Below are 16,266 nucleotides of genomic sequence, written 5' to 3'. Positions count from 1 at the left end.
CACAGGTTGAAGATTGGTCATAGGCAATTTTATGATTGTGTGAACATCACAGCATGTACTTACACAAACCTAGATGATATAGCCTGTTATACACTTACACTATGTGGTATGGCCCATTGCTTGTAGGCTACAAACCAGTACAGCATGTTACTGTACTGAGTACTGGAGGCAACTATGACATGATGGTAAGTATCTGTGTATCTAAACATAGGAAAGGTACAGTAAAATATGATATTATAATCTTACGGGACCAATGTCATATATGCGGTCTGCTATTGACCAAAACAGCGTTGTGCAGTACATGACTGTCGTTGAAAATTTTAAATTACATATGTGCTTGCACTATATTTCCGTTTGCAGCACTGGTATAGATAGACATTTGACAGTTTGTATGTTTTTACTTGCACTCAAAAACATTCAACTGTTACAGTGGGCATATTTGCTTTTGTAACAAAAATAAACAAATAAAGTCTTTTATTTTTAATGACACATAAAATCATTATGGTTATGTTTTAAGAGGGCCTCCCAAATGCTGAACGATGGGGACAGAAGAGTCACTGAAGACCTAGGTGACTTAGGTATGATTTTATTTGTAGAAGGTTTTTTTAGAATGTGCAGTGTGCATTTGTTTACCTTCAGAAATGTGATTATTCACATTACATCTCTCTTTGAGACACAGAAAGTGACACACTGGCATATGTTTAGCCTGTCTCTCTGGAAGAAAAATAAAAAGGGCCATGATTTGTAGCATTTGCCAGCTTCTGTGGTATAAGTAGTCCCTCTGCCAAGGCTGATTTTAAGTTACCAATGTGAACTCGCTGAACGTGTATTCAAGCCAGTATGAGCTGGACTCAGCGCACCGCTGGCTGGGGAAGCCAATGATGCTATCTAGGTTCCATGTGAGGTAACAGGTACAAAGATTAAGCAATCTGCTAACATTGATACAAAATGTAAGAGACAGTGCTGCCAAATGAACCCTGGACACTTGATTTCATTTGATGACATCTGTTCTACTGTCACCTAATCACATTTAGTTAATAATCATTAATAGATACTTTCCTAGGTCTACAGACATTGACATCAGCCTCTACCACAGATGCTACCGCTGATCTTCATTTACGGAGAGGGGAGAGCTTAGAGATTAAGAGAATGTGCTTTGAAGTCAGAGAGGGGTCAGTTCAAATCCTCGGGTGGGCATGGTGGCTCACACCTGTAATCCCAGTGCTTTGGGAGGCCAAGGTAGGAGGATCACTTGAGTCCAGGAGTTCAAGACCAGCCTGGGCAACATAGTGAGACCTTATCTCTACAAGAAATAAAAAGCAAATCCTGGCTTTACCAAACCTCAGTTTACTCTTTTCTAATATGGATACGATAATATTTTCCCCCTTTTTACAGAAAGATTAGGATTAGATAAGACAATTATTCAAAGCATTTGGCATTCCCTCTGCATGTACCCAATAAGGGCTAGTAATTACAATTATTAGAGTCTTTCTAATAGTGGGAACAAATAGACCGTGTTTTATAATGTTCCCATGGGGTACACTGGGAGTGGAGCCCTGATTTATATATCATGAAATGGAAGTCTAGGCAGGTGGTGAAGCAATCAGCAAATGTGCTCTTGGCAGCCACAATATGTAAGACCCCATTTCTAAATCAAGCACTTACATCACATGAAGGTCCAGGGAAGAGGTAGGACCATCAAGACATAAAGTGTGTATGTCAGAACAAGGCAGGAATGCTGCCCATTTATGCTGAAGTTTACATGCAACTGCACACCATCTATATGAAGGCCCAATTGTGTGGACAATACTTTAGGGGCTGAGTCCCCCCAAATCACTACCTCATGTGCTGTAAAAAATTCTATGCTATTGATACTGGGTCCAGATCATTTGTTTTGTGAATCATGGATTTCTAGAACTGGAAATTGGGTACATGAATTCCAATTATAAGAGGCTTGGCTTGAAGCTAGAATCCTTTTTGAGAGAACTCAGACAAGGCAGCTAGGTTCCAGGAACCTGAGTTTCTGTATCTCTTCCTTTATGGAGGAGTGAAAGAAGAAGGGACATTTCAGTAATCAAATGCTTGATGCTGCTCCTGCCTTGGTATGCATGGTTATTCTGCTCAGAGTGGAACTTCCTTGATGCATGGGGCATTCTTTGTAAGTTCACTAGGACGCATTCAGCACTTTGCAATACCTCTCTACAGTAGCTATCCCTGTGGATGGTTGTCAACTCACCCAGCCTGATTCACCGGGTTCATTTGTGGGTTCACCATGCAGGGGTGATTCTTACATGGAAGAGAAAATCAACTGCATGAGTGCTTCTTTGAACAGATTTGAACAGTATGTTCCTTCTTATACCCTACTTTACACCATTGTTCCTACCAAGTCCTTTTTTTTCCAAAACAGAATTTGGAAAAACCTCTACTGACGTTCTGCTTTCTTTCTCTCTTAAAGTCTGATTTTTTATTACTATGATAGATCATACAGAAGTTGGAGACCATTCTTTAAACAAATTTGAAGATGTTAGAATTTTTTTCAGACTCTAAGATGGAAATTTTCTTTGTTTCACCCAATCTAAGAGGAAATGAATAAGCTATGGGAGACAAGTTCTCATAGAATGAATTCTTCAAACAAAAAAATTCATTATCTTGATGAGATAATCTAAAAATGATTAATATAAGTCATAGTGTACTCATTGCTTTTTATATCTTCAAGAAATGTACTTTCTGCCTCCTTCAGAGTTAATGTAATAGAAATGCAGGTTTTTAAAGACAGTTACTAGCATCCCCTGATAACATACACAGCAAAAATTAAAAGAAACTCTTCTTTCCTTTTATCAAGTCCAACATGGTAAAGTTGTTCTTTTAAGGTAAACAAGTTGGGAAACCAAGAGTGAGGCAATGTGATCTCCTGGGAAAAGCATTAGTAGACGAGGAGTCAGCAATCCCATGCCCTGGAGCCAGCCCAACATTGCCTGACTTGGTGACTGTGGCAGTCACTTAATCACCGCGGGCTCAACTTCCTCACTTGAACACTCTTCCATAATTTTGTGATAAGCTGAATCTGGAGTTGTGTGGTATAATTAATAGCTGCCATTCATTGAGGGCTGCCCATGTCCTAATGCTACCAGGCTCCTTGTCTTTCTCTTCTTTTAGCTGTGAGCTAAAAGGAGGTAGTGGCTGTGCCTCACTCAGTACTGTATTCCTAACAATTAGCCTTGGGCTTGCCACAGAGTGGATGTCCACCAATCTGCCCAATGAATAAGTGTGCCGGGCATCTTGTTATTTCACTCAGCCTTCACACAGACCCTGCAGGAGAGAGCCTCATGTTACAAATGAGAACATGGAAGTTTAGAGGAGCTTTGGGAGGTTAAGCAAATGTTCCAGGTTCCCAAAGACAGAATATTTCTGGGTAGAGTTTGGAACTTGATGTCTCCAAGGCCTGCCTTTGCTTTCCCACGCTCCTTAAACGGTAAAGCAGGCAGACTAAACACATGATCAGCATAGCAGTGAATCAGGAAATGCTACAGAGAGCAAGAAAAAGAGAAAGGGTAAAATCTGGATTTAAATTATGAACACAGGTAGATATCATAATATTTCCAGTGCACAGGGCCTGTCAAGGACTGTGATAATTCACAAATGCTGACATAGTAGTTTCTTCAAGAACTGTTATTTTATTGCTCAAGGGATATAATATTCATCTCTGTGCCTTAGACACTCCAAGAGCACCTGTTCTACTTTCGGGTACATTACTTAAGAGTTATGCGGTGTGCTTTCTCCATGACATGGGGGCATCACCCTGCCTCCTTTAAGCCTATACGTAAAAATAGAAAGAAGTCTATTTGGCCAGACTGACTGGCTGCCAGATAGATGGCAAACACAGGGCGGATCAATGTCATGTCTCATCTACAGGAAGTTTACAATGTACCACTTCACTCTTCAAGATCACAGGAGGTGTAACAGCTTGGACATGGACCATTTATTGTTAATAGCTTTAATAAAAGTGCTCTCTAGAACAGTGTTAACAGAAATATAATGTCAGCCACAAATGCCAGCCATATATGTTGTATTTTAAATTTTCTAGGAACCACATTAAAAAAAGTAAAGAAATGGACAAAATTGATTTTAATAATATATTTTATCTAACTCAATATATCCCAGATATTATTAATATCATTCCATAATGTAATCAATGTAAAAAGTATTAATGAGATATCTTGCACTTTTTTTTCAAACTGAGTCTCTGAATATGGTGCGTATTTTACATTCACAGCACATCTCGATTGGGACTAGCCCCATTTCACATGTTCAGTAGCTACATGTGGCTAGTGGCTACCGCACTGAAAGGTTGTGGAGGTCCATGCGGTCAGCTCCTTGGCTATTACGGATATGTCTGTGTTTATTATTACTCACAGTGCGGTCCAAGCTGCTGAGAAGAGACCTTTAAACAGTTATTTTGCAAAGTCTAATAGTTTCTCAAAGTCCTAGAAAGAAACAGGCTTGATACTAAAGCAAGAAGACATGATGTTCCAGATCTTCTCAACACTTCCTTTGTACATAATCACTGAGCACCGAACTCTACATACAATTAAACCATAAACTTTTTGTTTGTGGCACAGAACTTGGAACTCTAGCACCAGATCTGTCACTGGTTATGAGGCTTTCAGTGAGTCATTTATCATCCTCAACCTCTGCCTCCTTATCTCCAAAATAGAATGTTTGGAGCCTATCAATAGTTCTCAGCCAAGAATCAACCAGGGAATTTAAAAAACAATGTCCTGGCTTTACCATAGATAAATCAGGATCTCTAGAGTGGGGTGAGTATTGATACTTTAAAATTTTTCTTATATGATTCTAAAGTATAGCTAGAATTGAGAATCATTGGCCTAATGCAAACCAAATGTGCTGTAACTTCTGTGACAATAGAGCTCATCTGCCCCAAGGAGTTTTCCTGACCTGAGTGGAGGGAGAGAAAAGAAATATCAGTCTCCCCCATTCAACCAACCAATAAATGTGCTTTTTTGCAACAGATGACAATCTCTGTCAAATGGTTGAAATACTAAAATATGAAAATAAGATTAGAAAATATTATCCTATTAAATGGCAAAATTAAAAGAATAAGTGTGTATAGATGAAATTTAGTCAGCCACAGACATGATCACATAAGTAATGACATTATTTCAAAGTGTCACTGATTAAATTGGGTAGGCAAGATGCTAAAGAGGTTTCCCCAAGATTACCATCTCCCTGGTAATTGAATCAAACACTAACCTAGGGACTGCTGTGAAGGGACTTTGCAGATGTAATCAAGGTGACTAATCAACTGACTTTAAAATAGGAAGATTATCTTGGATTATCCGGGTGAGCTCAGGTAGTCATTCAGATAGAGCCTGTAAGCTAAGAAGAGGAAGTCAGTCCATGAGAAAGGAAAGTCAGAGAGTTTAGAAACTTGAGAGGAACTTGATCCACCCTTGCTGGAGGGGACCATAGAGCAAGTATGAGATACAATGCAGACACCCTCTAAGAGCAAAAACTGGCTCCGAGCTGACAGCCAGCAAGCAAACGGGGAACACAATCCAACCACGGCAAGGGACTGAATTCATGGAAACAACTGGAATGAGCTTGGAAGCAAATTCATCCCCAGCGGCTCCAGAAGGTAATGTAGTCCTAACAACACTGATTTCAGCCTTGTGAACTCTAAGCAGAGAACCCAGCTGAATCACAGTTTGCCCAGACTTCTCACATACAGAACTGTGAGATAATAAATGGGTGTTGTTTTAAGCCACTGAATTTGTGATAATGTGTTATGGAAGCAATAGAAAATTAATACAGTCTCTAAAAGTCCATTATTGAGCCCAAGGTTGACTTCCTAATCAGGATGATAATAACCCAATTACCACTGAAACATGTCCATATAAGGAGGAGCTTTTCAGCAGTGCATAGCAATTTGGATCCAGGGGAGACTTGAGAGATAATCTAGTTCCATCAATTAATGCAGATGAATGTTAAAAATAATTAGATAGTAAATAATTTATGTCTTTGTCTCTTGCAACTACCTGGGGCCAAGGGTGCTTTGACCAGCTAACAAGAATATCCCAATACGGAGACAGGTGCAATAATCTCTCATGGGTTGATGATGAGCTCCCTTAAGATCATTCAGTCCCATCTATTCCAAATCTCCAGTTGTCAAATGATCTGATTCTTGTTTTCTGGGTTCACTGTCTTTCTGGAAAACTAATACAGCTGAAATGAAATTGCTTGACAGTGCAATGGAGAATAAACAAATGTATTGGCATGCTGGTGTATTGGCCCATCTCTTGAGTTTGGCTAGTATAAATCAGGCCCCTAGAGTCTGATCACCTCTGGGTCAACTGATGCAATTTATTTTTTGAACATGTAAATCAACATGAGATGGTCCCAGGGAAAGTGAGAAAGGCTGGAAGATCCTGTCTCCATCAGTTTTCTAGCCTTGATTTTCATCTGAATCTAAGGTCAAACGAGGAAATTAAAAAGCAGGCAGTATGTCAATGGGAAAGTAAATCAAAACCAAGGTCAAAATCTAAAACAGACTATGGTAGGGGAAAGATGAGGACAAGGCACATGTATTTATGGAGGGAAAGGTGGTATGGAAGGGTAAGGCCATTCTTTGTAACACGTCCTCACAAATCTTACACTGGAAAGTTTGTTTTCAGTCCTCCTGAATTAAAAGTTCAATTCCCAGGAGGCTTATGTTTACTCTCCTATGGGACCACCACAGCATAACTTAGGAAATTGTAATTTAATGACCTGGCATGTTTCTCCTAAATCAGTCAGCTGGCAGAGGAGGATTAAAACCAGCAGGCTGAGCCAAACCCTAAACCACTATTGATTCACAGAGACTGTCTGCTCACCAGGAAGTCAAAGGAACAGGCAAACACTTTTTTGTTACAATCTGCTTAAGTGAAATCAGTTTTCACATCTTGTAAACAGTAAGAAAACATTCATCTTCCCCTCACTGAAAACTGATTTGAATAAAATTTTATTTCAACCACTCGTGATCATGTTACCAGTTAAAACTTTACTCACATGAGGAAGGAAACCTATAGAAAATCTCCAGGGGGAAGCTTACATGTAGCATCATCTAAATGCCAAAGAATCAAAGGGTAGGTGCCTCAGACACAGGGAAATAATACAACTGGATGCTGATAGGCATCTAAAATAACTCCCATCCAAATCGAAGTCAGCGTTTCCTACCCGCCTTTAATCCCAACCTAATGAATAAGCATGTTCATTTCCTATCTTGCTTAATGAGATCGGGGTTCACCCGCTTACCTGAGCTAGATACCTGGTTACACCATCTCTTCTCACATTTAACTTATCACCATAAGGAGGCAATTCTACCTCAGCATTCTCTCTGGAATGCAGCACCTTCTCCTCCCATCCCAGCCCCACTGCCTCACCTCCTCTCCAGACTTCCAACAGCCTCCTGACTCCTTCGTGGTCTATCTTCCTCTGCTTTCAAGGCTGCTACCAGACAAATCAAAAATCTACCTACCCTTTGAAATCACTTTCAAACATCACCACCTCCATGAAGCCTTCTATACTGCCCAGAGACTTAATTGTTCACTCCTCTGTGTCTACACAGATTTCTTTTTAACCTTTACTATAAAACATGCCACAACATGTAAGTCACAAGGTGACGAACCTCTGTGTGTGGAACAGATGAGTTCTTAGTGCCTGTGTTGCTGACTAGAAATTTCCTCAGGACAAGGTACAGACCCATTCCATCAACTTATCATCCCCACTCTGTCCTTACTCCCAGAGTGCCTTGCTGTATGTGATGAGTGAACAGATGTGTGTTGCATGTATGTGTGCTGGTGGCGGGGGAAGGTGTCAGTGGTATAATGTAGGCCAGAACCACTAAACCGCTCTCCCCACCTCAACAATATCATCTAGTTGTAGTTTCTGGATCTTTAAGATAATTGTGTTCCAGTAAAAGAGAAAAGATGGGGTCAGAGGTTGGGCCTAGGGCTGAACTTTGGGCAGCCAGAACATAACCTGCTAGTACAAGAGAATCCCAGAAAGGTATGGAAGGTCAAAGTTATACATCGAAATTCTGCCTTGGCTCCACCTCAACGGCAGGACTTGGCTTCCCACAGTTCAGCCTCCCCATCGGTGCCTGACTCGAAGTCCCCTTGAACTCTCCATCCAAACTCCTCTCTACTTTTGCAGGAGACACAGGCAAAAAAGGTCAAGAGGAAAAAAAGGAAGAAGCAGAGGAATTTAGAAGATGTGTGAAGTGGCTGTTTTCCTTTTCTATCAGGACAGAACATCAATCACGATTTTTTTCTTTGAAAATCATTTCCCATGCTCACTAGGTTAGATTCCTTAAGATACAACTGGTTTGGAGATAAATGGCTTCACTAGTATTTCCATTAATAAGAATGGTGAGAAGCCCAAGGTTAGTGATGACAGGGCCCTGGGGGACCTATGGGGAGGCAGAGTCACAATTACGGAAGCCGGGAGCTGGATGGTTCCCTAAATACACTTTAGTCTAAAGGTCTTAGCTTACAGATGAGGGGAAGCCCGGACAGGAGAAGGATGCGTCTAAGCTGCTGCAGCTGGTGACAGCCAAGCTGAGAGCAGCGCCAGGCCTCCCATCCCCAGTCCAACGGGCCTTTTCAGTACCCCATGTTGTCTTCAACCTGTTACTGACTACTTTAAAGAAGCGTTTCAAGGAGCAAAAAAATATGCACTTACCCCCAAGCTCGTATGTACTGTCACACGTAACATCATTTATCATTAGGCAGTCAGTACAAAGAAATGACAAGTGCGGGCACAGAGTTACCATGGCCCGGCTCTTCTGACCTGCCCCCACTGGCTGGCCGCTCACCCACCCCACCAAACAGGAGCTGAGTTCCCCTTGCCACCTTCTTTGATGCAGGACAAGAGCCCTAGAGTAATTCAGGAAAGGAGTTTACTCACAACCAGCCCTCACATCTGAACCGAATGGGCCTTCCCCAAAATAATCCTGGTTAAGAACCTTGCAAAACTCTGTTCTCCACACTGACACCACAGTGCTTTTTTAAAACTGCAGATCTCCAGTCTCTGTTTCAACAACCCCCCGCCCAGAGCAAATGATAAACTCTTAGAAAGGGACATCAGCCCTGTGTGATCTGATTCAGCCTTTTTCTACCTTTCCGTTCCCATTTTCCACCATTTCCCCAAACCTCCCCTTTCCTTTGTCCACAGAGATATCTTCTCAGAGGATTCCAGGCTCTTCACATCTCTGGGCCCTCTGCCTTTGGTGCTCTTCCTATTTCGTTTATTTTTGCTACTCATTCCCTTGAGGACACTTCAACTTAGAAGCATCTTAGCAACACCCCCCAACTTGCCATAGGTGAAGTTAGATGCCTCTCCTCTCGGCTTCTATAATAGCCGTGACAACCCTCTATTATATTAACAGTACTAGAAGGAATCAATGATTTTTTTTCCTCTCTCTCCTGGGGGGTCATCTTTGTACTCCCTACTACCTAGCAGTTCCAGTTTTAAATGAATTGTTGAAGAAATGAACAGGGATCCCTGGACACTGTTTTAAAACAGGTGTTTAGATGAGGTGGGAGAATGTCTTTCTGTTGAAATTTCACCTGAGTGTTTTATAGTGAGATAGAATAAGTGGTGTTTCCCATCACGTCAGGCATGATGGGATGGGTTTTAATTAGGCATGAAGTAAGAAACCCACATCAGTAAGTTAATCAGCAAAGAGGTATGGCTAGAAGCATAAAAAGACAAAAGCCTTATTTTCTTTTCCTTCAAAGTGCTCACCATCCTGCAGACTGAAGAAGATGCAAAACAAACATGCAATTGTGGTGGCACTTCTTCTTTACAATACTTTTCCAAATGTAAACTAACTGTTGAAACATAAGACATGCAACAGAATTAAAACCTTTAAGTGTTTCCTGAGTGCAAATTATAATCTCCGTCGACTTTCTCAAAACGTACCTGCTCCTCAAATGCTCAGAAGACTGGCCCTTCCCTCAGAGAACAAACTTTGGAAACCCAAATTATACCTCAATGGTGATCAGACAAGGAGGAAGGCAATCAAAGGCTTTCTTTGCTTAACAAGAGTATTTTAAAAAGTCCAGCACAAGAAAAAGAAGTTTTGCTTAGAATAGAAAGGAAGAAGGCCGAGAAGGAGAGGAAAGAGCGAGCAAAGAAAAATTACACCAGAAGTGGGAAGAATGGGGTAGGAGGAGAAAGAAAAACATCTTGCCTAAGCCATGTGGGAAATTTACATCTAAAAAATGTAAAAGCAAGTAGACAAAAAAAAAGCCATAATGGAATACTAACCTATAGTCCGGTAGGTATTCCTGAAATAGAGGCTGAATTTTCGTATTGTTTCCTTCAGGCTTTATAACAAGAACCTTTTTAATTTCTTTTTTCATTTAGTCATGTATGCAAGAAGATCATATTATACTGATTGGGTTAAAATCTGGCAGAAAAAGTGGGGTCGAAAGTAGAATCCCAAAGAAGCTTCTTGGTTACTGCTTGACATGTCTTAGTCTCTAACTTCTTGATCTTGCTGCTTTGATATATAAACCTTTGCAAAATCTCCCCCGCTTCCCAAAAAATCAATCATTCTCTCTCTCTCTCTGTCTCTCTCTCCCCACCCCTCTTTCTTTCTCTTTATCTCTCTGTCTCTTTCTCTCACACACACATACAGATCTGGTACCAGAAGAATAAATTAAATCACACCAGACCATTGCCTCACATGCAAATCCCCCGACCTTTGCCCAGGACGTCTCTGGGCTCTACCTGTGGAAGTGAGGGCCAGGCCTGGGCTGGAGCCTCATGAGGCCTATTGCAATGAAGGTAGCCAGATCAGCTGAGAAGAGGGCTGAGCACAAAGGCTAAGGTCTGGAGCGGTTGAAGAGAGTGATAGAGTATCTGACTCTAATCCTACCCCTTCTCTAAGGGGGGCAAGAGCAAAAACGGAAGCGATTATCTGTTGTGTTCTCTGGATATTTATGTATCCCAAGTGCCCAGAGTGCAGCACATGAAATATCTTTTAAATGAAGGAACAAATGAATGAATGAATTCCAGAACAGTGTGCCCACTGGAAGTCCTGGCATCCTTAATTTTATCATAAACATTTGACCATAGAATCAGTAGTATAAAGTAGTTGACTAGAAAACCCTTAGTATGTCTTGCATATTAATTACTTAGTCCCCTCATCCCAACCCACCAAAGTCCTAACCAACTAAGGATATTTTGGTCAATTGGGCAGAAGGACACAGCACTTAGAAAATGCAGTTTTCATTGCTTTTTAATTACCTTCTAATAGAGGGAAGTAGGTATCTCTTAGGAAAAAAGATCACAACCAAAAGGTACAAAATACAAAACATTTAGTGAAGTACATACATGAGCAACAACAACAACAAAAGGACTGCTTTCTAGCTCAGGAGCTGTGTCATAGTTCTTGTAGCTGCTCACATGGTTAGAACAATCATGATGATACCCAACACTGAGTGTGGTCTGAGTTGCCATACATGCAAGATGCTGTGACTCATATTCCTGTGTGTGACCAATATTCCTTTCCACACTATCAACACAAGAAGATTGTTCATGATTTATGACTGCTGCCAGAATTAGCTGGGCCTTTTGCTGGTTTCAATATTCTTCTGCCTAGCTAGCTTTCCTGTGTTTACATGCAATAAACCATTCTGTGACATGTAATACTTCCAAACCCCTTTAAGTTAAAAACCCCTCAGAGGGAAAAATTCATTTAAATGGTTTAATTAACAATGACTGGATTGGAGAATTTCACTGATTGTAAATTGGTGGTTAATTTGTTTTGAAATCATATTTTGAATGTGTAGAAACCACTTACCTGACAGATGCCTCTAAAGCACATTTCCAAAACTAAACTCAGGGTTCTACAAATACCTCATCTCTAGAGTTTGTAGCATCAATCAGAAATCTAGGAGTTAACTAGACGTTTTCTTTACCTCCTTGCCTCTATTTCATCTGGCAATGTTATATCTTCAGTATCATTTGAGTCCACTTCATCATCCCCTATCCTTTCTACTGCTATCACCCAAGTCTCAGCCAGCATTTCTCAGTTGGACTTGAGGAATGGCTTCCCAACACCCAGACAGGCTCTCTCCAATCCATTCTCTCTCTTTTTCTCTCTCTCTCTCTCTCACACACACACACACACACACGTGCTGTGAAACGCAACTACCAACATGATATCCTTCTGAATAAAACATTTAAATGTCTTTCCTTGTTCATAGGATTAATGCCACAATCAATGATGTGGGCTAACTAATATTTACTAGTTTACTGATATCACAATCTACTAGTTAACCCTAACCCTAACCCCAACCTAACTAATATTTATTAGTTGCCTCCAATATTCACTCTCTCCACTTTCAGTTAGTAATAGAAAGACAACATTTCCCAGCCAACCTTGCAGATAACTGTGGTCACATGACTGCATTGTGGTGAGCAGGACCTGAGTGGAAGTGGCATCCACATCCTTCAAGGAAATGAGCATTCCCTCCACCTCCCCTTCTTCATTCCTGCTGGCTTGGATGTCAATGGACTGGGTCACCAACACATGGATGAGGGCTACCTAGACCTGTGAAACATTTCTGGGACTCACGATGAAGTTGGATCCCTAACAATGAGGGTTTATACACAGGTTAAGGACCAAGTAGCCAGCGGTTTTGTGACTAGCCAGCCTAAATCTTTCTGGTTTATCCTTGAAAGAGAATTTTTTTCTTCCTAATTTTTCACACCCAGTTGAAAGAGTTATGGGAAAGAGTAATCACACAAGACTTGTGTAAAAACATAAGCTGAGATTTTACCCTTGATACCTATAAAGAAAAAAATGTACCTAAACACATGACATTTTGATATGGCTTGTTCATGAGCTTTACGAGATATGGCTTCCTTATCTAAGAGAGCTATGAATCCTACTAGTGTGCTGAAACCAGAAGGATTTGGAACTGTTCGAAATTGTGAATAGTTTTATTTGGGAATTATCAAGAAATATATAAAGGCATATCCTTATCAGATAGAAATATTATTTTGGTCTAACAAAAATAGGTGATAATCTGCCCTACCTTACTTGAAACCAAATTCCAAAACATCAACTTATCAGCAGCTTTTTTAAATAAAAAAATAATGGTTATACTAAGAGAGTAGGAAAGTGAAGGACCTTGGGAAAAGGAGCATGAACTATATCTTTCCAGGGTTTTGTAACTGTACCCTCCACAAACCAATTTTAGGCTGAACAATATACTCTAAGATGATGTGTGTAGGACAAACATAAGGCTTTCTGCTTCAAACAAAATTTTATTCACAGACACTTCATATTTATATCAAGAAGATGCGCTAAATCAAGAGTAAGGGTAGATGATGATTGTTTGTGAGAAATCATTTCCACAGAGTCAATTTTGACTATTTTCTTTTGATTATAAACAGATAATATTTGCTTATGTAGAAATTTGGTAGGTCCTAATATAGTATAAAATAAATCCTGGATTCCTTTTCTGTCTCTTTCTAACAAAATTTCTAAAGAAAATTGAAAACAGACTCCATATAAAAAGTTGTCTCTTTTATTGTTTTTTATTTTTCCCCATTTAACATTAGAGTCTCTTAAGTACCTGCTAATTATATTGCTACTTTTTCTAGGAAATGTAGCTTTTCTCAAGTATCTCTCTCTCAATGCCTTATTGGTCCTTCATAGATTCTTTTGTGATGTCCTTGATCTTGCTTTCCTCTCCCTTGCAATTTCTCCAAGCAGATAGAATCTGTCTGGATCACCTGACATCTGATTTCAACCATTACCTATTGATCAGCCTTTGGTGTCAGGACTTCATTTTCAATCTAATCAGTTAATATTAGCTGAGCCAGGTTGATTTCATTTGAATCAACAAAGAATTGCTAACCAGATAATATTAGTTGAGCCAGGCTGATTTCATATGAATCAACAAAGAATTGAGAGATACATGAGAATGGCTGGGCACCACAGCAGAGATCTGGGATTGTTACAGTCAATCCCTGTTGTATGGAGTTAGCTGGAAACATTCTTTTCCTTGCTGGCTTGAGGAGCATCATATTCCTCTGACCGTCTCAAAATAAAAACAAAATCAAAAGCATAAAATTTAACGTTTGTATTAATTAATATGCTATCATATGCCTGTTACTGGCTACTCAGGTCAGTGCTTTTCAAACTATAAGTCACAATCTATGCTTAGGTTGTGGGATCAATTTAGTGGATCAAAGCCCGCTTTGTTTTATTGGCTTGTTTAAATGAATCGGAATAGATTGGATGGTTTCTTTATGTGAAACTTTTTGATGTGTGTGTGTCTATTGGGCTATTATGCAGACCCAATATTTTCTCAATATGGGTGGCAGTCAAAAAAGTTTGTAGTTCATTGATACAGACTGTCTCTAGTTTTTCATTACTATAAATAATGTTACCATAAACATTTCTTAGCGGGGAGAGAATTTGGCCTGTATTTCCATTTATTGCTTAATGGCTGATTCTCAGAAGCAATGTTGCTGCATGAAACGGTGGAACATTTATGAGATTTTTTTCATAGATATCACCCAATTGCTTTCAAATTGTCCTAATTTAGACTCAGACAAGCAGAGAACTTCAATTTCACTGTTAAAATTGTTAGTGAAATTTTTCTTTTTCTCTTATCATTGCCAATTTAATTAATAAAAATAATCTGCCATTGTTTTAATTTATATTTGAGAATCAGTGAGGCTGAATTTTCTTTGAAACATTTACTGTGAATTACTTATATGTGTCCTTCTACTTTGGCTAGATTCCCTTCTTAGAGTTCCTGTCTTTTTTCTTTCTTCTATTTTATACATACCTTTTAAAGGAAAGCTTCCTCATTATTCTCTAGGGATGAGGGTTCAGCAGGAAGAGAAAATGGGAAAGAGCATTTTAATCAGCTTGATATTGCCAGGCTGACATCACAATACCTTTAAGCTTTTATCCTTCACTTGATTTTGAGACCAACTGCCAGATAAGGTATATTAACCTTAAGAGTAACTTTAAAAAATATCCAATGCCAGAATTGCGGGCCAACGTGGCACTACAAGTTTATACTTTGATCTTCTTCCTCTGTGCCAAACACTGCAATGGCAGGTTTATTTACTTATTTTTTTTTTAAAATTAAGACACTAATACTGAAAAATGTGAAAGTAGTTATAAGTCATGGATAGCAGATTGAGAAGCTCCAGTATACATAGGATGAGAGTTCCAAAGGAGACTACTCAATTCAACTGCAAAGAATTAGTTTTGGAAAAGATTACTGATAATTTTACAAAATTAAAGAATAGGTTGAATTTTCAGATTAAAAGTCCACAATAATCACTGAGCAATATAATGAAAAGATCTATCATATGATATCAGGATACAGAAAAATCTTAAAAATTACTTTAAATAAGAGGCAGATTACCTACTAGTAAAGTCAAATGAACTGGTAGAAGATTTTTCTTTAGCAAAAACAGATGCCAGAAGACAAATGAAACCTTTAAAGTATTCAAGAAATAACCATCAGTTCAGAATTTGATACCCAACTAAATTATTGCTAAAGACTCTGCATGTGTGTGTGTGCATGCAAGCAAGCACTTGCATATACACGGAAACTAAGACAGTTCACTACCTAAATTCTTTCATTCAAATTATACTTAAAGAAGTTGTTTTTGCAAGAAGACAAGAATCATCTTAAATATGTGCTAAAATTTCTCTTTTAGAAAAAGAAAAAAAAAAACCTCACCTATTTCCTATTTCAGTTATTGCCCCTGAAGTTACTCACCCACTTTTCTGCTCCCCTCTAAGTCAAAACTTCTTGAAGAGATTGTCTTATACCCTTATCACCAATTCCCCTTTGCCCAATTTCTTAAACCCATCCAAACCATGCTTTAATTCCAATGGAGTAGCTTTTGCCTTGGTAACCAATGACCTCCACATTGCTAAATCTGTTGGAGAATTCTTAATCACTTTATTTGACCTATCAATAACATTTGCCACAGTGGAGCACTTCCCCGTCTTTGACACACTATCTTTTTTTTTTTTTTTTTTTTTTTTGAGACAGAGTCTCACTTTGTTGCCCAGGCTAGAGTGAGTTCCGTGGCGTCAGCCTAGCTCACAGCAACCTCAAACTCCTGGGCTCAAGCGATCCTCCTGTCTCAGCCTCCCGAGTAGTTGGGACTACCGGCATGCACCACCATGCCTGGCTAATTTTTTCTATATAT

At 39.5% G+C, this 16,266-nt stretch overlaps 1 protein-coding gene across 6 annotated transcripts in view; it reads right to left on the bottom strand.

Annotated features, from left to right (window-relative positions):
• Positions 1-16,266, bottom strand: part of GHR (growth hormone receptor) — a 244,667-nt gene that overhangs the window by 138,011 nt on the left and 90,390 nt on the right. The window contains exon 1 of one of the 6 annotated variants that reach the window (XM_069492800.1): positions 10,330-10,647. The exons of 4 other annotated variants lie outside the window; for them this stretch is intronic. Coding sequence is in view for 1 of the 2 variants with exons in the window: in XM_069492799.1 (XP_069348900.1) it covers positions 8,740-8,830 (91 nt within the window). In the remaining variant the exon portion in view is untranslated. Of the gene's footprint in view, positions 1-8,739; positions 9,064-10,329; positions 10,648-16,266 lie in introns of those variants that run through there. One more of the 6 variants, XM_069492799.1, reaches the window with a different exon arrangement.

This window comes from Eulemur rufifrons, chromosome 17 (genome assembly GCF_041146395.1).
Source record: "Eulemur rufifrons isolate Redbay chromosome 17, OSU_ERuf_1, whole genome shotgun sequence".
Lineage (NCBI taxonomy): Eukaryota > Metazoa > Chordata > Mammalia > Primates > Lemuridae > Eulemur > Eulemur rufifrons.
Note: the sequence above shows the minus strand (reverse complement) of the source record. Positions and strands in the feature narration are given on the sequence as shown.